The sequence below is a fragment of the Anomaloglossus baeobatrachus genome, chromosome 1 (genome assembly GCF_048569485.1).
Source record: "Anomaloglossus baeobatrachus isolate aAnoBae1 chromosome 1, aAnoBae1.hap1, whole genome shotgun sequence".
Classification (NCBI taxonomy): Eukaryota; Metazoa; Chordata; class Amphibia; order Anura; family Aromobatidae; genus Anomaloglossus; species Anomaloglossus baeobatrachus.
This window is the reverse complement of record NC_134353.1, coordinates 181,881,399-181,908,973: the sequence shown is the minus strand read 5'-3', so window position 1 is coordinate 181,908,973 and position 27,575 is coordinate 181,881,399. Positions and strand designations below refer to the sequence as shown.

The 27,575-nt window shown below is 45.1% G+C and overlaps 1 protein-coding gene across 2 annotated transcripts in view; it reads right to left on the bottom strand.

The window, feature by feature from the left end:
• Positions 1-16,008, bottom strand: part of SPOCK3 (SPARC (osteonectin), cwcv and kazal like domains proteoglycan 3) — a 585,104-nt gene extending 569,096 nt beyond the window's left edge. Inside the window, exons 1-2 of one of the 2 annotated variants that reach the window (XM_075347291.1) lie at positions 15,911-16,008; positions 15,653-15,841 (exon numbers count right to left, since the gene is read on the bottom strand). In XM_075347291.1, coding sequence (XP_075203406.1) covers positions 15,653-15,838 — 186 coding nt within the window. In that variant the 5' untranslated portion in view covers positions 15,839-15,841; positions 15,911-16,008. The remainder of the gene's footprint in view (positions 1-15,652; positions 15,842-15,910) is intronic. The other variant, XM_075347286.1, reaches the window with a different exon arrangement.
• Between the last annotated feature and the right edge of the window lie 11,567 nt (positions 16,009-27,575).

The window sequence follows — 27,575 nt, the reverse complement described above, 5'->3', positions numbered from 1 at the left end:
CAGGTGAACAAGGGGGCCATGTCATTATTTTTTCATCTTTTAGACCTTTACTGGCCAGCCACGCTGTGGAGTAGTTGGATGCATGTGATGGAGCATTGTCCTGCATGAAAATCATGTTTTTCTTGAACGATACCGACTTCTTCCTATACCACTGCTTGAAGAAGTTGTCTTCCAGAAACTGACAGTAGGTCTGGGAGTTGAGCTTCACTCCACCCTCAGCCCGAAAAGGTCCCACAAGTTCATCTTTGATGATACCAGCCCATACCAGTACCCCACCTCCACCTTGCTGGCGTCTGAGTCGGAGTGGAGACTCTGCCCTTTACTGATCCAGCCTCTGGCCCATCAATCTGGCCAATCAAGAGTCACTTTCATTTCATCAGTCCATAAAACCTTTGAACAATCAGTCTTAAGATATTTCTTGGCCCAGTCTTGACGTTTTATCTTATGTTTCTTGTTCAAAGTGGTCATTTTTTGGCCTTCCTTATTTTGGCCATTTCCCTGAGTATGGCACACCTTGTGCTTTTTGATACTCCAGTAACATTGCAGCTCTGAAACTCTCAAACTGGTGGCAAATGGCATCTTGGCAGCTTCACGCTTGATTTTCCTCAATTCAAGGGCAGTTTTTTGCGCCTTTTTTGCCCAACACGCTTCTTGCGACCCTGTTGGCTACTTGCCATGAAACACTTGATTGTTCGGTGATCACGCTTCAAAAGTTTGGCAATGTCAAGACTGCTGCATCCCTCTTCAAGACATCTCACAATTTTGGACTTTTCAGAGCCCGTCAAATCTCTCTTCTGACCCATTTTGCCAAAGGAAAGGAAGTTGCCTAATAATTAAGCACACCTTATATAGGGTGTTGATGTCATTACACCAAACCCCTCCTCATTACAGAGATGCACATCACTGGATTTACTTAATTGGTAGTTGGCTCTCAAGCCTATACAGCTTGGAGTAGGACAACATGTATAAAAAGAATTATATGATCAAAATACTCATTTGCCTAATAATTCTGAACACAGTGTATAATCAGTGATTTCCATTGTGGTTCAGGTCAAGTCTGAACCCATGGAGGTACGATTCAGCTACACGCACCGAACCAAACTTCTATGGATTCGCTCATCTCTACATCTCATTTCCAGAAGAAAATTGAACATACTGCCTTCTTTCACACATACAGATTCTGTCAGTTAAAACAATCATTTACATTGTCCTTTTTTTGCCACAGACAGCACTCTGACCAAAAATACGGTTGTCTGCACAAACCCTAGAGAAGTAAAAGTGCCTTTAAAAAGTATCATGCTCAGGCACCAATGGCCATACTGTTTCGGGATATGAAATCTGTGAACCTCAATCCCTCTACATTCGTCCCCTGATAAAGCCTATGTACCAAATGGGGGGAAAGTGTTGGGGCTCTGACTTGGGGAGCATGATTTGGACTCATTGTTCCTTTCAGATAAGTAGCCATCTTTGTATATTGCCAACTATTAAGGTACAACAGTTTACTCCATGAATAACTGTCATGGATTCTTTATTTCAATAGGTATTGGTACACATTTTCAGTGAAGAATAGAGTAATAACAGGGAATTTTTAGGGATTCATAAAATTGACTGGGGGCTCCACTAACCTAAGGCGTCATACCCTCCACTGCCAGGTAAGGAGAGTAGCAGGGTCTTGCAATCAGTTCTCTGGGCAGCACGGTGGCTCAGTGGTCATCACTGCAGTCTTGCAGCGCTGGGGTCCTGGGTTCAATCCCACCAAGGTCAACATCTGGAAGGAGTTTGTATGTTCTCCCTATGTTTGCTTGGGTTTCCTCCCATACTCCAAGGTATTGTTTGTTGGTTGTCTGACTTTTTAATCTATTTATTAAAAGTTATTTTTTATAGGGGTTTTTCTTCTCTTGTTTTTTTTTCCGCAATTGGTACCCCTTAAATATCTGCTATGGTTTTGGTTTGCCTTGAAAAAGTAAAACAACAATGTGGTCAGCTTACCCCAAATTCATATACCGGTATTTCACAGTAGTTCTAGCAGAGACGCCACACATTCTTATGCGGCTAAAATGCATCTGTTTGCCCACATATTTTACCCTTTTGTACCTTTATTGGGCTATGAAATAAAAGTTACTTTTTAAGGATACATCTGGACTCCCACTGGGTCCTTTACAAATTTCTTTTGCCTTGAAAAAGGTCTCAAACCCAGTGAACTTTTCCACATTTTTTTACATTACAAATTTAATTTTATTTTATTGGGATTTTATGTGATATACCAAGAGAAAGTATTTGTGAAATTGTAAAAGAAATTATGCATCGTAACGGAAATAAAATTAAAATTCCAAAATTGCGTTTTTTCAGCCACAGCAACAACAGAAAAAATATAATAGCAGTTAATAAAAACATTGCATATGCCCCAGAATGATATCAGCAAAATCATTGGCTCGGGCGCAAAAAACAAGCCCTCACACGTCTCTAAATCTCGAAAATTCAAAACATTACAGCTCGCAAAAAAGTCAAAAGAAAAATATTTGTTGTTTTTTTTACAAATTTTTAAATATTTTTTCACCACTTAAATAGAAAAAAAAAACTATACATGTTTGGTATCTGGGTAATCGTACTGACCAGGATAATCATATAGCAATATCAGTTTTATGGTGTAAGGACTACTATAACTAAAAAAAAATGGAGAAATGTACTTTTATGCTATTTTAGCAAGATTTGAATTAGTTTTTCCTGCTTTCCATTACATCATATGATAAATGTATTGTACAACTTTTCCCACAAAAAGCAAGCCCTCATATGACTATACTGATGGAAAAATAAAAAAACGTTAAGGCTCTTGGAATAGGGGGAAGAAAAAACTAATGCACAAAAATGAAAAATTGCCTGGTCCTAAAGGGGTAAAAGGTATGAGAAATTGTATAGAAATAGCTAGTGATGAAAAATATTTTGCTTGTTGCCTAGAGCCCCATTTTCTAACAAATAAACCTAAGTTTGCAGTTTGTAGGATGGCTAAATAACTTGTTCCAAGTGATTAACTTGTAACACTCGACTAGTGATGGGCTGACCGGACTGTGAGCCAGGAACAACAGTATACCAAACACATTTGGCGCAAGCCGTCTCATAGCATTGCTCCTTTAGGGCTGGCAATACTCTTCTCCTGCTCCCACTAAAGGGAGGTAGACATTTGCAGAGCCCTTCCGAGGTGCTAAAAGTGGGGTGGTTGATGGTTGGGCACACTGGCCACAGATGGGTCAAACTCACCAGTATCAGTAGAAATAAGGGCAGCCTAAAAGCTAACAAATAAACAATAAAGGTAATGGAGAATAGTAGGGAAAAAATGATCAGACAATGCCAAAACCAGAGACAGAGAATAACCCAAGAAACTCTACCCTAAAAGCTACCAACTAGACCACTGAGTGCAACTGAAAATAATCAGCAGTGAGCAAGAGCAAAAAGGCTGGTCAAATATCCCTCTCAAAGATCACCTGACACCGCAGAGGTAACACCCAATCTCCATCCTCCATCCAGAGAGACTGAGAATAGAGCAAGGAGTGTGTAGAGGAGGGAACCTGCCACATCACACATGAGCCTGGAGACACAGCGTCCACAATAGATTACGCTGGGGAACCTGGCATTACGGGACCCCAATATAGCATCAGAGCTGAGAGCGAAGGCATACTGGCCCCCCAAACCACCCAGAACCAAGACTGGACCCCGGGAAGGAAGCACATGTGCACAGCAAAGACCTGTGCCAACACCACCCGGTGGAAGTGGCATCCCACCCCCTGCAACCAGATAATGACAGGAGACCACACGCTGGGGAGAGGAGGCATCTCCAGAAATACGAGGGACAGACCTGTGAGCGGGAACACAGTAAGACTGCACTCGTCCTCTCAGCTGCCACAGGTTTACAGTAAAAGTGAAATAATAACATAAAGCGCTGATACCACCATTGGCTCATTCAGGGAGTCCATGTTGCACTATATTGAATAGCCATAACAATAACAAAGGAGCATGGCAGAATAAGGGCTTGATATAAAATAATAGGTAAATTCCCAAGAAAGACTTTTACAGCATTTTATTCAATCACAGAACAGGTTAACTCATATAAAAGTTCGGAATAATTAAGCTTAATGATCTTTTCAGTGATCTTGCATTAAACTGCATTTAAGCTTATTAGATTTACTCAGCTTTTTATTATCTTATGTTCAAATCTGCAACATGGCATTAGAGGCGGCCTATACAATCCTGACAGCTGATTCTACATTAGATTAGATAAGTGTAGGGTTATTCTATGACTTGGTAGTTACATTTCTATTGGTTTTTCCATCATCACCCTCCGTTATTTCACTGTCCTTGGGTATAGCCCAGCTGGTGCCATTGACGTTTTAGTTTCAGCTGTGAAAACTGAGCAGTAATCATTATGCAGATATCTGCAATGGCTTTGTCTTCTTCAACACAGCTTTGTTTTCGGAGTAATACACAATCAAGGCTGGCTAAATAGACCTCATTATTAGGGGTTCTGGATTTAGGAACCACATACATTAGTGCCAGTTTCCTATTTGTGTTTTTGTTCTCTCTTCAAGTTGTGTCAAAATAAAATACATTTTATTATATTTTATTATATAAAATTTAAAATACATTTAGAATATTAAAATAACACAAGAAATCGAATAGGATGAGATGTTTTTTTGCTCTTCTTCTATCTTCAGAAGAATGCCTGTTCTTGTATCACATTTTGGCTCAATGGGGCATAACCTGGACCCCCTCTTGTGATGTCTGAATGAGGAGTCAGTCTCCTTGAGCAGATCCTATGCTTGCTGTGCATGCAAAATCCTGAACAGAGGATTTTTGAAACAGATGATTTTTTTCAAAGAAAAGTGGCAGTCGGAGTGTCAATGTCATACATTGTGTGAAGGGAGTATTAAGAGCATTTACCAAAATGTTTAGGCGTTTATGGACATCCACTTAAGTAATGGAATGTGGTCACTGTATTTTTACCCTCGTATCAGTGGCTCATCAACGACATCATTGTGTTCTGTCTGTGCATCTTTGAGGTGGGCTCGAGGACACAACTGGCCACATCTTAGAGCCCACCTCTAACAGGTGTATACACCTAAAATAATGCCTGACAGATAAGACAGTTACTCCATCATTACAGTTAATGGCCCCGTCAGCGCATGCGCAATATGGTAAAGCACATTGTGAACCTGGTTTTAGGCTTACTATAGTAAATTTTAATTAACAATGGGGTGAAGGTATTTATAGTGGTGTGAGAGTTATCATTAATGGAGACTTTTCACTGGATTTTTACTCCTACATTGCAAAAGGTAAGAAGGAAAAGGTAAGTAAAAAGAAAGGTTGTGTCAAGTTCCATGTAACTAGGACTTTTCACAGGTTTGTTTTTTTTATTTAAGATCCACTGATTCCCTGTTCCCCTTCATTTGAAAGTTATACCCCATAAAAGTATAGCACGCCCAATACGCAAATATTCCTTTCAAACAATTGAGCGTATACAACAGCACTTCTCTATCTACATTTACTGTTTCTTCTTTGTGACACTGGCTACAGAAAAAAAAAAAAGAAAACTGTTCCGGAATCATTGAAGTAGCATCAATCTGAGGAGATACTCAGTTTTCATTTAAAAAATCCTCTTTAAAGGGACTTATTCCTACTTATCTTCTGCAGTGCCGGAGTCTTCCTATTCATGAACTGTGTCTTCCATGTTAGTAGACTGAATATGAGTTCACCATCTCTATTGATAGACCTAGGACACACGGCAAGAAAAACGGTGTGAGTGGAATGCGATAAAAAAATTGCATTCCACTCAGACCAATATTACTCTATGGGGCCGCTGCCATGAGTGATTATTTTCTCATTCCTAATCGGACCGAGAAAACAGTCGCAGCATGCTGTGGGTGGAATGCGATCCTTTTCCACTCGCACCCATACAAGTCTATGGGGCCAGAGAAACATCATATTGCTCTCGCGTTACACCAGTGTAATGTGACAGCAGTGCGATTCTCGCATTAGCCAGCAACTGAGGAGATAGGGAGATAAATCCCTCCCTCTCCTCCGCAGCGCCGGCCCTCCCCTCCGCAGCACTGGCCCTCCCCTTCACAACTGTGGTCTGATCGCACGATCGGACCATAGTTGCATGATACTCGACTCCCGATGTGCTGCGAGCATATGCCGAGTGTCATGCGAGCATTCGCCCAAATTCCCGTGTGGTCTCGGCCTAATTACAAGGTACTAATACTATAAGACTGTACTGTCAAAGATGATCATGTTTTGTGTTGCAGTGGAGACATCACCTAATGTTGCCTTATTGTTCTTCAAATTCCATTTCTAAGCATATGTTATGTTATATCTTATATTATTTAAAGGAACCCTGACATGTTCCCAAACGCTAAACGCTATTAACCCACACATTTGGGGTTATCGGCAGGTTATTTGCGTTTTAAAGGGATTGTCCACTACTTGGACAACCTTTTCTCATTCCCCTTATTCGTCCCGTAAAAATAAATAAGACTAAACTAACCTCTGATGCGGCCGTTCTTGCGATGTCTGAAGCCGCGTACCCGGGGCCCATGTGACATTGCTATGATATGCGAGCCCCGCAACCAATCAGCGCACTGTCTCCCCACCTTCGGAGATTTGAGCAGGATGTGAGCACTGCGTTTATTTCCTGCTCAAGCGTGAGGCTTCTTGCTCAGTTATAGCTGTGAGGCCACCTCACTAAAAACAGGATTACCAAGAGGAAATTAATTTTATTCTTCTGAGGCACCACTGTCTTTCAATCACAAAGGCATGCTGACACTGCTTTGGTCACCGCTCGGTAAATAGTGAGAGGTGGCTGTGTGGCGCCCTGGACAAGCCAGGGGCCACAGAGAACAACACCAACACACCCCACGCTCCCTGCAGGCACACCGAAGTCAGAACACAAAACCCTTGTTGCCTTCCTCCAGGGGCTGATGTCCACACCAGGGGGTGGGCCAGGCGGTTGATCCCGCCCACCGAGGAGTTCACAGTCCTGGAGGCGGGAAAAGTAAACAGTTTAGCTCAGGCAGAGCTTGAGTGCAGTGCAGAGTTGAGTTTTGGAGAGGAGTGAGGACAGTTGGAGAAGTGAAAGTGGAAGGAGGAAAGTGGAAAAGGAGCAGACAGAAGTTGGTCCGGGTGTGTGGCCCGGACAGATCAGCAAGGTTGGCAGACGGTGGTGACCGTCTGCAGGAGTGACCGATTGGAGTCTACCGTAAGGACCGTGGACGGGCGGTGGCCCGGCGGTACCGGACCGGTACACAAAGAGAAGTCAGCACCATCTGGCAGGGGCTTACGGACCCCGGCAAGGCTAGGAGTCGCCGTGAATTTGCCAAATTCGTTAGTGAAGGGAATCTCCTGGGTTTCCCAACAGCCAAGTCCCGACAGAAGGCAACAGTCCAACCAAGTGAGGGAGACACCACCACCGCCAAGGCAACCGTTTCTCAGGGCCAGCGCCTGCGTGCAAAAAGGGGCTCCTTCGGCCTATATCCAAGCCGGGGAGCAGGTTACCGGTGGGAACCCATTGGAACCATCTACCGTATCTAGGTGCAGGGCAAGGCAGTCACCATCAACCTGCCAGGAGAAAACAACACCACAGCCGTCTGTGGGACCCGTCCATCCAGCCGTGTGTTTTACCGAGAACTGTGTCCTCATCATTGGCTGAGTGAGTACCACCGTGCCGTGCGGCACAGCGCTGCCCCTGCGACCATGCACCCCGCCAGGCCCCGTAACTCGCCTGCCATCCATCCTTTCCCCATCACCGGGCCCCAGGACAACCAACCCCCTACCCACGGAGGGGAGAACTAACAACAAAGCTGCTCCCTGTCACCGCTCCCGGGATCCCCATCCAGAGCAGCGGTGTTGTCACCAATATCACCACAACCGTGGGTGGCGTCACGGACAATAATCAAAACCCCCACAATCAAAATCCCCTTTTCACTCACGGGCGAGGAACGCCGCTTGAGTCCCCGGGATCCGGCCCACCGCTCGAGCCACCACCGAGCAGCAGCGGCCGCAGTAGCGGCAGCCGGACCCGAGCAGTGGGAGAGCGCAGCATCCCCTCCTCCGCCCGCGACAGCTGTAAGTATGCACCAGCACTGACTGACAGTCATCTCTACACTGATACGCTGCAGGGATGGCAGTCAGTGAATGTGGTGGTGAATGCTTACAGCTGCTGCTCACTATGTACTGAGTGCTAACTAAAACTGCATCGGCGGCTCCTCTATGACTGAAAGTCAACGGCTCCCAGGAGGAATAAAGTTTATTTCCTCCCAGTAGCTGTACTTTCAGTATGGAATCCTAGCAGTTTTAGAACACTATTAGCAAATTAACTCCAAATCTGCAGATTAATAGTGTTTGGTGACATGACAGGTTTCCTTTAAAGGTGTGTTTAGCTGTATATCATCATCCAAGCTCAATACCTAGGGGCATAATGCCTAATACAGTTAGGAATGCAGTGTGTGGTGCATATAAGTATGCCAATATAAATACAACATCAATACCAAAAAAATTGGGACACTGTGTAAAGCCAGCTTTACACGCTGCAATGTATCTTACGATGTGTCGGCGGGGTCACGTTGTAAGTGACGCACTTCCGGCATTGTAAGGTACATTGCAGTATGTGACAGCTACGTGTGATTGCGATTGAACGTTAAAACGTTCATCGCACGCACGTCGTTTATTCCTCATGGATTGAACGTCAGATTGTTCATCGTACCCGGAGTAGCACACATCGCAGTGTGTGACACCCTGGGAACGATGAACAGATCTCACCTGCGTCCTGCGGCTCCCGGTCGGTAATGCGGAAGGAAGGAGGTGGGTGGGATGTTTATGTCCCGCTCAGCTCCGCCCCTCCGCTTCTATTGGCCGGCTGCCGCGTCACGTCGATGTGACGTCGAACGTCCCTCCCACTCCAGGAAGTGGACGTTCGCCGCCCACATCGAGGTCGTATGGACGGGTAAGTATGTGTGACGGGGGTTAATCGTTTGTGCGGCACGTTCAACAAATTGAACGTGCCGCACATACGATGGGGACGTTGCAAATCGCATACGATATCGTATGCGAAATTGCAACGTGTAAAGCAGGCTTAAGATATGAAGACAACAAAAATGTCATTCAAAAATCTTAACGATATATTAGAAATTTAACGTTGGGCATTTGTTGTTTTTATTTGAAAAAAATAACTCATTTAGCAATTGAGCAACATGGGCTTGGTCTATTTCTACAAATGTGTAGCATTCTCTCTACTTTTGACAGCAGTCTGAAAATCTCTGGGATGTCAGGAGACCAACTCCTGGAGTTTTGGGAGAGCAGTGTTGTCCCATTCTTGTCTGATGTAGAACTCTAGCTGCTCATCAATCTTTGGTCCATTGCTTCATAATGCACCAAATCTTTTCTATCAGTCAAAGGTCTGGACTGCAGGCTTCCAATTCATCAGCTAAACATTTCTTCTGTAAAGCCATGCTGTGGTGATGCATGCAGTATTTGGTTTAGTATTGACTGGCTGAAAAAAGCAAGGGCTTCCCAGAAACAGACATTGACTGGATGGGAGCATATTCTGTTTTAAAACCTTAATATAATAATGCTCAGCACTCAAGATGTGTAAGTTGACCATGCTATAGGCACTAATGCAACCCCAAACCATTAGAGATGCAGGCTTGTGAACCGTGCGCTATTAATAAGCTGAATAGTTCCTCTCTTCTTGAGTGCATAGGAGATGGCATCCTTGGTCTCTATAAAGAATTTCCCACCTTGATTGATTTGAACCCAGAATAGGTTTCCCTTTTGCCTTAGTCTATTTAAAATGAGCTTTGGTGTAGAGAAGACAGTAGCATTTCTGGATTGTGTTACTATATAGCTTCTTCTTTGCATAATAGAGCTTGAATTGCATTTGTGGACTGCATGGTGACCTGGGTGACCTGTCAACAGACAATGATTTCCAGGACTATTGTAAGCACATTAAATGATTTGTATGACCGAATCATGCCTGTTTTTAATGCCTGAGGGTCTGTTGATGATGAGCATCCAACTTAACTATTAATCTTGTCCCTTGTGTACATGGTTTTCTCCAGAATTTATGAATCTATTGATGATATTATGTATTATAGATGAAGTATATTCACATTATGTACAATTTTATGTTGAGGAACATTTTTCTGAAGTTCTTCCACAGTTTTTAGATACAGTTGTTCTGATTGGTGAACCTCTGACCATCTTTGCTTCTGAGAGACTCTGCCTCTTTAACATGCTCTTTAGTTGAAAATAACTTTCCGGCTGCTTTTCATTAGAACCACTTACTTTTACAGCCTTGTGTTAACCATGACCCAACACTTTTAAGATTTATTGCCGCCATCAATTTCTAAATAAGTTAATATTTTTTAATGGAATTGAAAAATGTCTAGTTTTTAAATTTATGATCTGTGATTTATCTTCTGCTGTGAATAAAATATGTCTCTAAGAGATTTCAAAATCATTCCATTCTTTTCTTTACATTTTACACACCATCAAAAATATTGGGGAATTGAGGTTATAGTATAATTTAATGTCATGTAATGTGTGGTGCTGTCACTTAAGTGACAGGCGTGTGAAATATTGTACGACAATTAGGAGGGACACTGTATTTCTACTAAAGGGGGCACCTCTTCATTACATGCGGAACATTTTATGGTTTTTTAGAGTATATGCATTGTAACATTGAATTCAATTTTCAGAATAGGAAGATATTACTGTATTTTCCGGTTTGTAAGATACAATTATTCCCCCCAAAACAGGGAGAAAAATTGGGGTGCGTCTTACAAACCGCATATGGCTTACTGGGGCAGCATTGGTGCCGCAGGGTCGGCCATATGGATTGCTCGAGGGGGTGTCACTGCAGTGGAGCAGCTCAGGAGGGTTAGTGTGTGTGCCAACAGAGGATCAGCAATACTGCAGGCTTGTGGGATGTCACAGCGGTGGGCGCAATTGATCTGCCTGTGGGCAAGGAGGAGGAGGTGTTAAGACTCAGGAGAGTCAGTGTGCAGCGGCGGAGGCTTGGCGATACTGCAGGCTCGCGGGGTATCGTGGTGGCGGGTGGCATTGATCTGCGGGCTGCTTTGAATCGCTGGTGGTTGACGAAATGGACTTCAAGGCCAATCTGCAAACGCGCCGCCTCCGTGGCCATTTTCTTGAAGCCCTACTGATAGGAGTCTCATGTATCAAAAGACTGAGATTTTATGTCCCCTGTTTGAAAACAGTGTTCGTTGCATATACATGGTTCCACTTAATTTTTCTTTGAAAGTCTGAGATATCCAAGAATTGTGCATGGCTACTACAGACTAGAAATGGTGCTGTCCTGGGCATGTGTGACGGTGTCCCAAGCGATTTGACACTATGGGTGTCCACTACACAGGAAAGACCACTGCACAGTGTAAAGTGGGCTTTACACGCTACGATATCATTGCCGATATCGCTAGCGATCGTATCCGCCCCCATCTTTTGTGCGACATGGGCATATCGCTGCCCGTCGCGCACAAAATCGCGCACCCCCGTCACACGGACTTACCTACTCTGCGACGTCGCTCTGGCCGGCGATCCGCCTCCTTTCTAAGGAGGCGGGTCGTGCGCCGTCACAGCGACATCACACGGCAGGCGGCCAATAGAAGCAGAGGGGCGGAGATGAGCGGGACGTAAATATCCCGCCTACCTTCTTCCTTCCGCATTGCTGGTAGAGGCAGGTAAGGAGATGTTCCTCGCTCCTGCGATGTCACACATAGCGATGTGTGCTGTCGTAGGAACGAGGAACAACATCGCCAATGAGCGTTAAATGATTTTTGGTTTTAGGACGACCTCTCCACGGCAAACGATTGTGGCCGATTTTGCAATCGTTTTAGGTCGCACAAAAGTGTCACACGCTGCGATATCGTTAATGACGCCGGATGTGCATTACTAACGGCGTGACCCAGATGATAAAACATTAACGATATTGTAGCGTGTAAAGCCCCCTTAAGGAGCTGTGCTGTTTCAGCTCTGTACATTTGCATCTAGCTACCCCCAGGGCTGCAAGCAGCTGATCAGTTGTGGTGCTGGGTGTGCAACGCCCCCTCCCCCAGGTGATACCGATTACATATCCTAAAGATGTCATCAATATCCCAGTTTTGGACAACCCCTCGAAGAGTGTTACCAGCAACATTTCAAATACAGGAGATACATTCCTGCAAATTTACTCTCCAAAACCATGTATTACAGTATATGTACCATAAATACTGCCAGCCTCCTTGTATAGTAGCATATACAGTATACAGTTTAGGTGGGTAACTGCCCTGATGTCATCACCTATTTATATTCTTCTGAATCTAGAACTATTAGAACTGCATTGACTCCTCGCTTGTGTTCTAGTGAAACATCCAGGGACGTAGAAGCGATTCAGATCCTTAATTATAATACAATTTCCTATTGTTCAACATTTTTGCTCACTGTCAATCAAATGCAGAATTAGCATTAGGCATGATGAGTCTAAACTATGAATTACATGTACATGAGCCGTGAGTCACCAAGTGCCCTGTGATTTTTTACTGCCAGCGTGCGGCTGAGTATATTACCTTGCCTGCTTAATATATGTAGTGCTTCATTTCAGAAGTGATGCTGTTAGGCTTGAATAGGCACATCAGAAATTAAAGTGACAACCTGTAAGATTTGACTGTAGGTGTTAAACAGATAATTTTCATGTTTTAGAGAAACATCTGATATTAGACCGGGATTTTATCAGGCAGCTCATATATGCAATGAAATTTTGCTATGGCTCAAATGGAAAATTTCTTCTACTGTTGCAAGATTGTTACTTACACTGCCCACTGGGAAATTATAGGCCGACACTTGTATGTATAAGCTGCGATAGTGGCATTAATGAATACTGACTGAGGAAACGCCGAAGCACGCCTGATAAGTGCTCAGAGGACACGGATATACCATTAGTCAGCCCACAATATATTGTTTAGGAATCAGTTATTTTTTGTAAATATTTTGATTCCAAGAATAAAAATAATAAATATTCGGCTACAATGTAACGCTATAACTTTTCTTACAGTTTTCCCAAACTTTTTATTAATAAAAAAAATAATCCAGGAAACATAATAAATAAGTTATCACTAATAATCACAAATCTGCAGTCATCATTTCACAAACCCAGAATATCAGAGTAATCAAAAGGAATAGAGAACTAAGAGGAAGCTTTCATGTAACAAAGACGCTAATGAGCTTACAAAGCACAGGTTTGACAGAGGACAGAGATTCCTGCCTTCATCACCTCTGACTATACTGAAACGTGCAGCAAATAATGGTGGGGTTCGGTCTGTAAAATAAACGTGCTACATGGCTGACGGTACCTCAAGGATGATTCTTGGATGTCACATTGGGCATTGTGAGGGGTCCCCAGCCCCTAGAGCTGAATCCATACAAACTACTGTCTGATGCCACCTATCACATTGGGCATTGTGAGGAGTCCCCAGCCCCTAGAGCTGAATCCATACAAACTACTGTCTGATGCCACCTATCACATTGGGCATTGTGAGGGGTCCCCAGCCCCTAGAGCTGAATCCATACAAACTACTGTCTGATACCACCTATCACATTGGGCATTGTGAGGGTCTCCAGCCCCAAGGAGCTGAATCCATACAAACTACTGTCTGATGCCACCTATCACATTGGGCATTGTGAGGGGTCCCCAGCCCCTAGAGCTGAATCCATACAAACTACTGTCTGATGCCACCTATCACATTGGGCATTGTGAGGGGTCCCCAGCCCCTAGAGCTGAATCCATACAAACTACTGTCTGATGCCACCTATCACATTGGGCATTGTGAGGGGTCCCCAGCCCCTAGAGCTGAATCCATACAAACTACTGTCTGATGCCACCTATCACATTGGGCATTGTGAGGGGTCCCCAGCCCCTAGAGCTGAATCCATACAAACTACTGTCTGATACCACCTATCACATTGGGCATTGTGAGGGTCTCCAGCCCCAAGGAGCTGAATCCATACAAACTACTGTCTGATGCCACCTATCACATTGGGCATTGTGAGGGGTCCCCAGCCCCTAGAGCTGAATCCATACAAACTACTGTCTGATACCACCTATCACATTGGGCATTGTGAGGAGTCTCCAGCCCCTAGGAGCTGAATCCATACAAACTATTGTCTGGCTCCTTTGATGTCACATTGGACTTTTTGAGAGGTCCCCAGCCCCAAGAAGCTGAATCCATACAAACTACTGTCTCATAACACCTACATTATCTCATTGTGCCTTGCAAGGGGTCTCCAGCCCCTAGGAGCTGACTTTATATAAAGTACTGTCTGGCCTCTTGGATGTCACATTGGGCATTGTGAGCGGTCTCCAGCCCCTAGGAGCTGAATCCATATACAGTACTGTCTGGCTCCTTGGATGTCACATTAGGCTTTGTGAGGGGTCCCCAGACCCGAGGAGCTGAAACCATACATACTACTGTCTGATGACACCTATCACATTGGGCATTGTGAGTGGTCTCCAGCCCCTAGAAGCAGAGCCATACAAACTACTGTCTTATAACACCTACATTATCACATTGTGCCTTGTGAGGGGTCTCCAGCCCCTAGGAGCTGAATCCATATAAAGTACTGTCTGGCTCCTTGGATGTCACATTGGGCTTTTTGACTGGTCCCCAGCCCCTAGGAGCTGAATCCATACAAACTACTGTCTGATGACACCTATCACATTGGGCATTGTGAGTGGTCTCTAAACCCTTGAAGCAGAGCCATACAAACTACTGTCTGATAACACCTACAGTATCACATTGTGCCTTGTGAGGGGTCTCCAGCCCCTAGTAGCTGAATCCATATAAAGTACTGTCTGGCTCCTTGGATGTCACATTAGGCTTTGTGAGTGGTCTCCAGCCCCTAGGAGCTGAATCCATATAAAGTACTGAGTCCTTGGATGCCACATTGGGCTTTGTGGGGGGTCTCCGGCCCCTTGGAGCTGAATCCATACAAACTACTGTCTGATAACACCTGCATTATCATATTGGGCTTTGTGAGTGGTCTCCAGCCCCTAGGAGCTGAATCCATATAAAGTACTGAGTCCTTGGATGCCACATTAGGCTTTGTGAGGGGTCTCCGGCCCCTAGGAGCTGAATCCATACAAACTACTGTCTGCTGACACCTATGTGCTGCATTCTACATCAGCTATAGACCCTACTGGGAACATTTCCTTACAACATTTCATCATTTCATCTGAACACATTTGTAAAATAGCAAAGAGGCAATAATTACAAATATAAGGATTAAGTATAGGCCTGGAGGTCAGGCCGGAGGGGGGTCAGGAGCACCTCACCTTCATCACCTCACTATGGCACCTATCATTCTGGCCCACAGGCCAGCCCAGTATAAGGCACAAGTTCGGACATCAGACACATAAATGGAGCAATCAGATACATGCACCCGGGATAATCATGGCATTGAAGTTTATGATGAGGAGGCTCATTAGGCGCAGGCAGAGCATCAGCACTACACAGGGCAGAGAAAAGTTACGCATTTGTCAGTGCTGTGCCCACCTCCTGGCCACAGAGCCCCTGCCCGCCGCACCGTGCAATCAATAAGGGAAAGGTGCACTCACATCCCGGAATCGGTTCCAGTGGCCGGCGTCCTTGTCATACTGGGATATAGTGGTGAGCCATTGTTTATCATCCAGAAAATTGCCTCTCTCTGACCTGCCCGTCGCTGCTGCAGCCGCTGCCAGAGCCCCACTGCAGCCCACTGCTGCAAACACACAGAGCAGGGCTGCCTTCATCATCCTCATCATCTGCTGGAGACACAAAGGCAATGATCAGACCGGCCAGCGTGCCCTCACCTCCCCAGCACTGCTGATAGTCACCTCGCTGCTGCCGCTAGAGATGCAGCCAAGTACCAGAGCTGCTGCCTGCGCCTGTCTGACTGCTGAGTGCCTGCCTCCCGTGCCTGCCTCCCGTGCCTGCCTCCGTGCCTCCGCCCTCCTCTCCTCCAGAGCTGGCGCCAGGGGTGCAACTACGAGCAGTTTGGGGAGGGGGTGGGTAAACTTTCCCAATGCTGGTGGGACAACTTGGTGCATGACTAGGAATGTGAAGTGCCCAGTAATGACTGATGGTTATGTGTCTGTCATTAAAGGTCTCCAAAACAGATGTCTCCTGCTCTCACCTTTCTGCCTCTGATGTTTCCCCCTTGTACATGTGACGTGGTGCTCCATTATTGCCATCTCACCATGTATCCCTCTCTGATGTTCCCAATTGGCTCTGGTCGTCTCCTCTTTTCCGTCTCTTATCAGGTGTTCCCTTTGATTTTCTACCATTTCTTCCCTCTTCACATCCTCTTATTCTGCAGTGTGCTCCATCCCCTTCTGTCCTCTTTCTCTCACGTATCCTCTTTCACTTCCCACTCTTCTGGGTCTTGCCTCTTCACATCCTCTTATTCTGCACAGTGCCCCATCCACTTCTGTCCTCTTTCTCTCACCTGTCCTCTTTCACTTCCCACTCTTCTTGGTCTTGCTTCTTCACATCCTCCTATTCTGCTCTATCCCCTTCTGTCCTCTTTCTCTCACCTATCCTTCTCTTTCACTTCCCACTCTTCTGGGTCTTACCTCTTCACATCCTCTTATTCTGCACTGCGCCCCATCCCCTACTGTCCTCTTTCTCTTACATGTCCTCTTTCACTTCCCACTCTTCTCGGTCTTGCCTCTTCACGTCCTCCTATTCTGCTCCATCCCCTTCTGTCCTCTTTCTCTCACCTGTCCTCTTTCACTTCCCACTCTTCTTGGTCTTGCTTCTTCACATCCTCCTATTCTGCTCTATCCCCTTCTGTCCTCTTTCTCTCACCTATCCTTCTCTTTCACTTCCCACTCTTCTGGGTCTTACCTCTTCACATCCTCTTATTCTGCACTGCGCCCCATCCCCTACTGTCCTCTTTCTCTTACATGTCCTCTTTCACTTCCCACTCTTCTCGGTCTTGCCTCTTCACGTCCTCCTATTCTGCTCCATCCCCTTCTGTCCTCTTTCTCTCACGTATCCTCTTTCACTTCCCACTCTTCTGGGTCTTGCCTCTTCACATCCTCTTATTCTGCACTGTGCCCCATCCCCTTCTGTCCTCTTTCTCTCACCTGTCCTCTTTCACTTCCCACTCTTCTTGGTCTTGCTTCTTCACATCCTCCTATTCTGCTCTATCCCCTTCTGTCCTCTTTCTCTCACCTATCCTTCTCTTTCACTTCCCACTCTTCTGGGTCTTACCTCTTCACATCCTCTTATTCTGCACTGCGCCCCATCCCCTACTGTCCTCTTTCTCTTACATGTCCTCTTTCACTTCCCACTCTTCTCGGTCTTGCCTCTTCACGTCCTCCTATTCTGCTCCATCCCCTTCTGTCCTCTTTCTCTCACGTATCCTCTTTCACTTCCCACTCTTCTGGGTCTTGCCTCTTCACATCCTCTTATTCTGCACTGTGCCCCATCCCCTTCTGTCCTCTTTCTCTCACCTGTCCTCTTTCACTTCCCACTCTTCTTGGTCTTGCTTCTTCACATCCTCCTATTCTGCTCTATCCCCTTCTGTCCTCTTTCTCTCACCTATCCTTCTCTTTCACTTCCCACTCTTCTGGGTCTTACCTCTTCACATCCTCTTATTCTGCACTGCGCCCCATCCCCTACTGTCCTCTTTCTCTTACATGTCCTCTTTCACTTCCCACTCTTCTCGGTCTTGCCTCTTCACGTCCTCCTATTCTGCTCCATCCCCTTCTGTCCTCTTTCTCTCACCTGTCCTCTTTCACTTCCCACTCTTCTTGGTCTTGCTTCTTCACATCCTCCTATTCTGCTCTATCCCCTTCTGTCCTCTTTCTCTCACCTATCCTTCTCTTTCACTTCCCACTCTTCTGGGTCTTACCTCTTCACATCCTCTTATTCTGCACTGCGCCCCATCCCCTACTGTCCTCTTTCTCTTACATGTCCTCTTTCACTTCCCACTCTTCTCGGTCTTGCCTCTTCACGTCCTCCTATTCTGCTCCATCCCCTTCTGTCCTCTTTCTCTCACGTATCCTCTTTCACTTCCCACTCTTCTGGGTCTTGCCTCTTCACATCCTCTTATTCTGCACTGTGCCCCATCCCCTTCTGTCCTCTTTCTCTCACCTGTCCTCTTTCACTTCCCACTCTTCTTGGTCTTGCTTCTTCACATCCTCCTATTCTGCTCTATCCCCTTCTGTCCTCTTTCTCTCACCTATCCTTCTCTTTCACTTCCCACTCTTCTGGGTCTTACCTCTTCACATCCTCTTATTCTGCACTGTGCCCCATCCCCTTCTGTCCTCTTTCTCTCACATGTCCTCTTTCACTTCCCACTCTTCTCGGTCTTGCCTCTTCACATCCTCTTAATCTGCACTGTGCCCGATCCCCTTCTGTCCTCTTTCTCTCACCTATCCTTCTCTTTCACTTCCCATTCTTCTGGGTCTTACCTCCTCACATCCTCTTATTCTGCACTGTGCCCCATCCCCTACTGTCCTCTTTCTCTCACATGTCCTCTTTCACTTCCCACTCTTCTCGGTCTTGCATCTTCACATCCTCTTAATCTGCACTGCGCCCCATCCCCTACTGTCCTCTTTCTCTTACATGTCCTCTTTCACTTCCCACTCTTCTCGGTCTTGCCTCTTCACGTCCTCCTATTCTGCTCCATCCCCTTCTGTCCTCTTTCTCTCACGTATCCTCTTTCACTTCCCACTCTTCTGGGTCTTGCCTCTTCACATCCTCTTATTCTGCACTGTGCCCCATCCCCTTCTGTCCTCTTTCTCTCACCTGTCCTCTTTCACTTCCCACTCTTCTTGGTCTTGCCTCTTCACATCCTCCTATTCTGCTCCATCCCCTTCTGTCCTCTTTTTCTCACCTATCCTTCTCTTTCACTTCCCACTCTTCTGGGTCTTGCCTCTTCACATCCTCTTATTCTGCACTGTGCCCCATCCCCTTCTGTCCTCTTTCTCTCACCTGTCCTCTTTCACTTCCCACTCTTCTGAGTCTTGCCTCTTCACATCCTCTTATTCTGCACTGTGCCCCATCCCCTTCTCTCCTCTTTCTCTCACCTGTCCTCTTTCAATTCCCACTCTTCTTGGTCTTGCTTCTTCACATCCTCCTATTCTGCTCCATCCCCTTCTGTCCTCTTTCTCTCACCTATCCTTCTCTTTCACTTCCCACTCTTCTGGGTCTTACCTCTTCACATCCTCTTATTCTGCACTGTGCCCCATCCCCTTCTGTCCTCTTTCTCTCACATGTCCTCTTTCACTTCCCACTCTTCTCGGTCTTGCCTCTTCACATCCTCTTAATCTGCACTGTGCCCGATCCCCTTCTGTCCTCTTTCTCTCACCTATCCTTCTCTTTCACTTCCCATTCTTCTGGGTCTTACCTCCTCACATCCTCTTATTCTGCACTGTGCCCCATCCCCTACTGTCCTCTTTCTCTCACATGTCCTCTTTCACTTCCCACTCTTCTCGGTCTTGCATCTTCACATCCTCTTAATCTGCACTGCGCCCCATCCCCTACTGTCCTCTTTCTCTTACATGTCCTCTTTCACTTCCCACTCTTCTCGGTCTTGCCTCTTCACGTCCTCCTATTCTGCTCCATCCCCTTCTGTCCTCTTTCTCTCACGTATCCTCTTTCACTTCCCACTCTTCTGGGTCTTGCCTCTTCACATCCTCTTATTCTGCACTGTGCCCCATCCCCTTCTGTCCTCTTTCTCTCACCTGTCCTCTTTCACTTCCCACTCTTCTTGGTCTTGCCTCTTCACATCCTCCTATTCTGCTCCATCCCCTTCTGTCCTCTTTTTCTCACCTATCCTTCTCTTTCACTTCCCACTCTTCTGGGTCTTGCCTCTTCACATCCTCTTATTCTGCACTGTGCCCCATCCCCTTCTGTCCTCTTTCTCTCACCTGTCCTCTTTCACTTCCCACTCTTCTGAGTCTTGCCTCTTCACATCCTCTTATTCTGCACTGTGCCCCATCCCCTTCTCTCCTCTTTCTCTCACCTGTCCTCTTTCACTTCCCACTCTTCTCGGTCTTGCCTCTTCACATCCTCCTTTTCTGCTCCATCCCCTTCTGTCCTCTTTCTCTCACCTGTCCTCTTTCACTTCCTATTCTTCTCGGTCTTGCCTCTTCACATCCTCCTATTCTGCTTCATCCCCTTCTGTCCTCTGTCTCTCACCTATCATTCTCTTTCACTACCCACTCGTCTGGGTCTTGCCTCTTTTCATCCTTTTATTCTGCACTGTGCCCCATCCCCTTCAGTCCTCTTTCACTTCTCACACGTCCCTCTCTTCTGTGTCTTCACTCTTCTTTTTGCCATCCCTTCACATTTTTTCCTTTCTCTGTATTCTTACATCTTCTTCGCTCCTCCATTTCCCTTCAGTATATACAGTATTTGTCCTATTCTGGGTTATATGCTATTTCATCGTTATCTCATTCTCTTACACATTTATTCTTTGGTTCTGTCTATGTGTCTTTTTCACTTCCACACCTAAGATTAGTCCTTTTATTAGATGTCATTAGTATCTCCCCATACCAAGGCACCCGAAAAGCACCCGTATAGAGTGATGAACTCCATTGTTAACAGGCAAACTTACTACCTCTATGGACTCAGTAGAAAAAAAGCAGCAGGCTCAGCCCATCAATTTTTTAAATTACTGCCATGTAATATAGTTACTTTGTATGGGCAGATCTCTGTAGTAACATACAGCCAGACTGGTCTTGTTCAGCTGATCACTGGGATAATTCTTTTAAAAAATGATTTGTCTCTACGGTATAAAGCAGCCACGTTAAATGCCAGGTAAAAACAAATGAGCTTAGCACCATCAGTAATGTGAAAGACACTATTAAGATTATTTTTCTTTGTTCTAGGACCAATCCTCTTATCTATTTATGTTATTCTCTTATAATGCACCATTATTTCTGCAGCGATTTACATACATCAGCAACACTGTCCCCATTGGGGCTCACAGTCTAAATTCCCTATCAGTATGTCTATTGAGTGTGGGAGGATCCCGGAGGAAACCCACCAAACACTAGAAGATGTCCTTCGCGGGACAAACCAGGACCCCAGAGCCGTAAGACTGCAGTCCTAACCACTGAGCCACTGTGTCGCCCACATATCTCTTATCTATCTATCTATCTACTATCCATCTACCTCCAACTATCTATTATATATCTATCTATCTATTATATATCTATCTATCTATCCATCTATTTATCTACATCTATCTATCAATCTATCAATCTATCTATCTATTTATCTATTATCCATCTATCTATTTATCGATCATCTCTCTATTATATATCTATCCATCCATCTACATCTATCTACAGCATCTATCTATCCATTATCTATCAATCTATCTATCTATCTATCTATCTATCTATCTATCTATCTATCTATCTATCTATCTATTCATCTATCTATCTATCTATCCATCCATCCATCTATCTATCTATCTATCTATCCATCTATCTATCTATCCATCTATCTATCTATCCATCTATCTATCTATCTATCTATCTATCTATCTATCTAAACATCATGTATATATCACTCATCTATCTATCTATCTAATTATCCATCTATCTCTATCATCTATCCATCTATTTATCTATCTCTCTATCTATCATCTATCTATCATATTTATCTATCTATCTATTATCCATCTATCCTTCTATGTATCTATCCATCCTTCTATTTATCTATCTATCTATGAATTATCTATCTATCATCTATCTATCAATTATCTATTTATATATCTATCCATCTATCTATGTATCTATCTATCCATCTATTTATCTATCTATCTATCTATCTATCTATCTATCTATTTATCTATTATCCATCTATCTATTTATCGATCATCTCTCTATTATATATCTATCCATCCATCTACATCTATCTACAGCATCTATCTATCCATTATCTATCAATCTATCTATCTATCTATCTATCTATCTATCTATCTCTATCATCTATCTATCCATCTATTTATCTATCTCTCTATCATGTATCTATCCATTATCTATCTATCTATCTATCCATCTACTTCTATCAATTATATATCTATCTATTATCTGTCCCTCTATCCATCCAGCTACATCTCTCTATCTATCTATCTATCTATCTATCCATCCAGCTACATCTATCTATCTATCTATCTATCTTTCTATTATCTATCTATTATCTACCTATCTATTATCTATCTCTCTATCATCTATCTATCTATCTATCTATCTATCCCTCTATTATCTATCTATCTATTATCTATCTTTCTATCATCTATCTATCTATCTATCTATCTATTATCTATCTCTCTATCCCTCTATCTATCTATCTATCATCTATCTATCTATCTATCTATCTATCTATCTATCTCTCTATCATCTATCTATCTATTATCTATCTATCTATCTATTATCTATCTCTCTATCATCTATCTATCTATCTATCTATTATCTATCTCTCTATCCCTCTATCTATCTATCTATCATCTATCTATCTATCTATCTATCTATCTATCTATCTATCCCTCTATTATCTATCTATCTATCTATTATCTATCTCTCTATCATCGATCTATCTATCTATCTATCTATCTATCTATCTATCCCTCTATTATCTATCTATCTATCTATCTATCTAACTCTCTAATATCTATCTATCTCTCTATCATCTATCTATCTCTCCATCTCTATTTCTGATTTTTTTCCTCTGCTGCCCCATATATGTTGTGATTTTGCTGTAAGATTTGTAGCTTTTGCGCTTCCTATATTTGATATAAAATACATTACACTTTGCAGTATAATTCATTGTCTTCCCCTGGATGAAATTCCAGGTCAGTGGACAGTGGTAAGTATCATGAGCAATGCATCCGTAAGATCCAAATTCTGCCAGAGGCTGGAAGACAATCTTTTCTTAATGCTCACATTGAATGATTAACTGGAGCTATAAAACATGCAGTTACTTTTCTGATATCAGTACAAGTTAAACATGAAACGTCTTCATGCATTACTTTCTTTCCTATATTTACAGTATTGTGTAAACAAGTCAAATCTTAAGTATGGCTAACGGCGAAAGAGCAGACAAAATGGTCAGGAAATACGGTACTCATATAGTAAGGATTATATACTTACTGTAACATATTTTTCCAAATATTTTATATATTTGTCATTATAAACTAATACAATCTAGGAAAAAGATCACAAAGCTAAAGATATATGCAAAAAGCAACATATGAGTTCTATAACTTTCTTAGAGAGTAAACTTCATTTAGTTATATATTTTTTTATAAATTTGATGGAACCTCTCATGTTCCCAAATGCTATTAACCTGTATGACAACGTAACTTTGAATAGGGGCACCTTCACTGGCCCTAGGGCTAGGGGGCCCTAGCTGTCCATTATCCCATGGGTACTTCTGATGGTGGAGAGGTCTGGACCGTCAGCCTAACCCTAGTTCCTGCATAGCCCTGGTCTATTCACACTCTCCCCAACTCCCGGGAAGGGCCGGGACAGGTGTCACATTCATCTCCCTGGTTTTAGAGATCAGTAACAGTCTTTGGACTGGAGCCTCTCATCTGCCTCTACATTTAAATGGGTTTTGTTTCTCTTAGTACTGAATTGGTTAAATGTCCGTTTTTCTCTTGCAGCTTTTCAAGGTAGTTCCTAGCTGAGTGTTTCAGCTGCACTTACTTTGTAGTCATGCCCTTCAGGTTTAAAGAGTGGTGTTACCCTGCAATCCCTGCTGAAGATACAAAGTCATTTGGTCTCTGGCTGCCTGGGAGGAAGGTTCTGCTGAGGAAGTTTCCTGCTATCAGACTTTATTCTATTTGTTGCTTTTCCCCCATGTTTGTCTTACCTTACCTTGTGTCTGGTTAGTGCAGTGGTGGGTTCTAGTGTACCTTACCTGCCCTCCACTAGTCAGGGCATCTATAGGGTCTTCTCATAGTCTCAGGTTCGTTCCTGTTCGACGACAGTTGCAGAAACTGTATAGGGACTGAATAGGAGAGTAGGGACAGTTGCGGGTGAAGATAGCAGGTATCCCACTGTCCCCTCTGGCTAGTTCCAGGGCCCACCGCTGTTATTTTGTCTCCCGGTGTCCCTTTTGTTATTTGTGTTTTGTTGTGCATCAGATGCATGTAGGTCTGAACGCTCCCACTACGCTTGTCTTACCTGGCAAGTATGACATTATCTTCATCCTTTTACATTTTTTACCTGTGTCACTATGGCTTAGGCAGCTGCGTTCGCACAACTAATCCAGACTTTCTCTCAGGAGGCCATGGATCTATGCTCCCAGGTTGTGCAGCAACTGCACAGGTTGTTGGTTTTCTGTTCTCGCTGCATGCCCAGGCACAACCAAAACCCTAGATAGTCCTCCCAGAAATGTTTGCTCATGAGATGGATGTTTACTACCTTCAGGGAAGCCTGTAAGTTGTACATCAGACTTCATCCTCGAATTTCTGAGAGTGAGGATTGTTTTCTCTCTGATGAGGGGAGATCCCCAGTCCTGGTGTGGCGCCCCTGCAGCTTCAGGTGGCACAGGGTGCTGCACTTCACTTAAGGTGCAATATTCATCTTGGATACGGAGGAGGTCATCGCTGGTAACAGCCACAACCAGCACATAACATGGGGGGTTCTGTCACTGGCATCGGGCTAGGGTAGGTGCTGTGGTAGCCATCACGAGGTATGGGACCTCATGCCCACTAGTCAGGGACTTGGGAGGCGGGGCACCCACGGAGGAAAGTGAGGAGCCATCCTACACACAACAGGTGGTCTGCACCGGACGGGGTCCATGTGAGGTCGCACTTTGGAGGAGCAGCAAGCAACGAAGAGTTCGAGGCCCGTGGTGTGGAGCAGGAGGCTTGACCCGGGTTCTTAAGGAAGGAAGGGGAATCCCAGGGTTCGCGGGGAGTGCAGCAGGCACCCGTGACCCGTTCCACGGCCCAGGAGCTGGGGTGGGGGAGACCACCGAAAGGAAACTGACAGAAGGGACCGCCAGTCATGAGTATCCAGGATCGGCTGGAGCCCATCATAGCAGGGATCAGCACTTTCCAATGGCTGACTGTAAAAGCAGTGAGTAAAGAGACCTTGAACTGCACCGCTTGTGTCGTCCTGTTACTGCCGGCGCCCACGCCATCGTGCCCCTGGCGCTATCAGCGTCTGGGAGACTACTACCACCACCATCCATCCTGGGGCACAGCTTTGCCTGTGAAGAGCTGAGCCATCCGAGCTGCGTTGTCATCCGCCCCAGCAGAGAAGTCCCGCAGAGGTGGCTGATATTGGCCGCACACCACAGGTGGCGTCACAAACAACCATCACCCCCATTGTCCCCATCCCCAGCCATTTAATCGACACCCGGGGTTACGGAACCGGGCGAGGCCACCGCGGCGTCCCAGGAGAAGCGCCGCAGCTCGGTGACGAGTAACCCCCGATCCCATGGGTGCGTCACTGAGCCTTATCTCTGCCGACCGACTCTCCATCATTATGGTTGGTGGATGAGGTTTTTGTGACTTTAGCCCTTATATATGGTGACTCTGACGGCGTCATGCTCATTGAGTCCAAACTCCAAATGCTCCAACAGAGGGCGCAGCCAGTGGAGGAGTATTGTTGGGAGTTCCGAAGGTTGGCCACTGACAACCAGTGGAATGACCCAACGCTTAGGAGTCATTTCAGTCAGGGGTTGTCAGGTAGGCTTAGGGACTCTCTGGTTCAATACTCCACCCAGGAGTCTCTGAAGGCCACTATGGCCGTCACTATCCAAGAGGATCATTGCCTCAGAGAGAGACGCTTCAAGACCCTTCTAACTGTCATCCTCCCCGGGAAAGCGTTCCCACTGGTGCAAGCCGACGAACCTATGCAGTTTGGGGGAGCCTGCACTGTATTGGTCGCTTGCAGTTCGTCGTGGGTCTGGTTTCTGCTTCAACTGTGGGGATAAGAGTTCATCTGGCAATAAGCCACGTCCTCCTGGTCAGGTGGAGGGAAGCGAACAGGCCTTGTACATCTTATCCATCTACATGTCCCAGTTTACCATCACAGCAGAGGTGGTTATTGGTGTAAAAACTGAGACAATCTCTGTGCTAGTGAACAGCGGAGCCGATTTCAATTTGCTGGCTAATTGCTTTGCTCAGACTCAAGGTCTGACGCATAGTGCACTGAGAAGATCCATTCCCATCCAGACTCAGTTCCACTCAGCCAGAGAGAGTTCATCCATACTGTGCCTAACATCAACCTGCGAGTGGGCTCTGTGCATAGTGAACATCTGTCCTGCTATATCTTGGAGGATCTGCCTACTCCCATCACTAGGACTTCCCTGGTTGAAAAGGCATGTGATTGACTGGCAGTCTGAGGAAGTAGTCAGTTGGGGCAGTTTCTGTGAAACGAAGCACCTGTGTGCTATCATTTCTGCGTTACTTATTAAACACCCACCACTCTGCCCGCCAGTAGTGACCACCAAAGTGTCAAACAAAAGTAAGAGTGCATTACCCCCACCTCAGTGGAAGACTATGCCTCAGTGCGGCCCAGTAGAAGTGATCGGAAGAGGGTTGTCGTTCCGTCAAAGTGTGCGGTTCCGCAGTGTAAGTTGTTGAATGGGCGGGGGACTCCTCTATTGTTGACTCTGCCAGGAATTTTTTTTCCCTATTACCTGGTGCATGCGTGAGAATAAACGTCCAGGTCCGGACCTGTGTAAAAACAACTTTGTATAAGTGTGCATCAAGAACGCGAGATGAAAGTGTGTGTCTGGGGCTCCAGGCTCAAGGGTTATAGGTCCCTTTAGGGTTAGTAACATTCTTAATACTATGGCCATACAGCTGAAGCTATCCCCAGCACTTAACTCCCATGACCTAGTCCACAGGTCCTTGCTCCGGAAGTGTGTGTTGACTCCTACTAGTAACCGGAGGGACCTGTTCACATTTAAGGTGAATGACATTAGCAATCTTGAGAGTCAGGAGGGCTCTCGTTAAATGGGTAACTACTGTCACATTTGTCTCCCTGTTTTTAGAGACCAGTGACAGTCTTTGTACTGGAGCCTCTCATCTGGCTTTCTACTTTTAAATGGGTTTTATTTCTCTTTTTCAAGCAGTTTCTAGCTGAGTGTTTCAGCTGCACTTACTTTGTAGTCACACCCTTCAAGTTTAAATTGTGGTGTTACCCAGCAATCCCTGCTGAAGATACAAAGTCATTTGGTCTCTGAAGGCCTTGGAGAAAGGTTCTGCTGAGGAAGTTTCCTGCTCTCAAGCTTTATCCTTTTTGTTGCTTTCACCCACTGCCTAGGAGAGTAATGGCAGTGTAGCGCCCACACTGAAGTCACCACGCTGTCTTGCTCCCCTCCCCCGGCGGGGACGTCAGCCTGCTTACTCATCTGTCCCACCTGCGGTGGCCATTCCGTTCCTGTCCCATGCTCTTGTATCCCGAAGGCTGCGTTCTCATGGCAGAGCTTTCTGCTCTGCTTGAAGGGATTGCGTGCAGCCATGCCCTTTCTTAAAGGGCCAGTGTACCATTTACCCGGAAGTACGTCGCA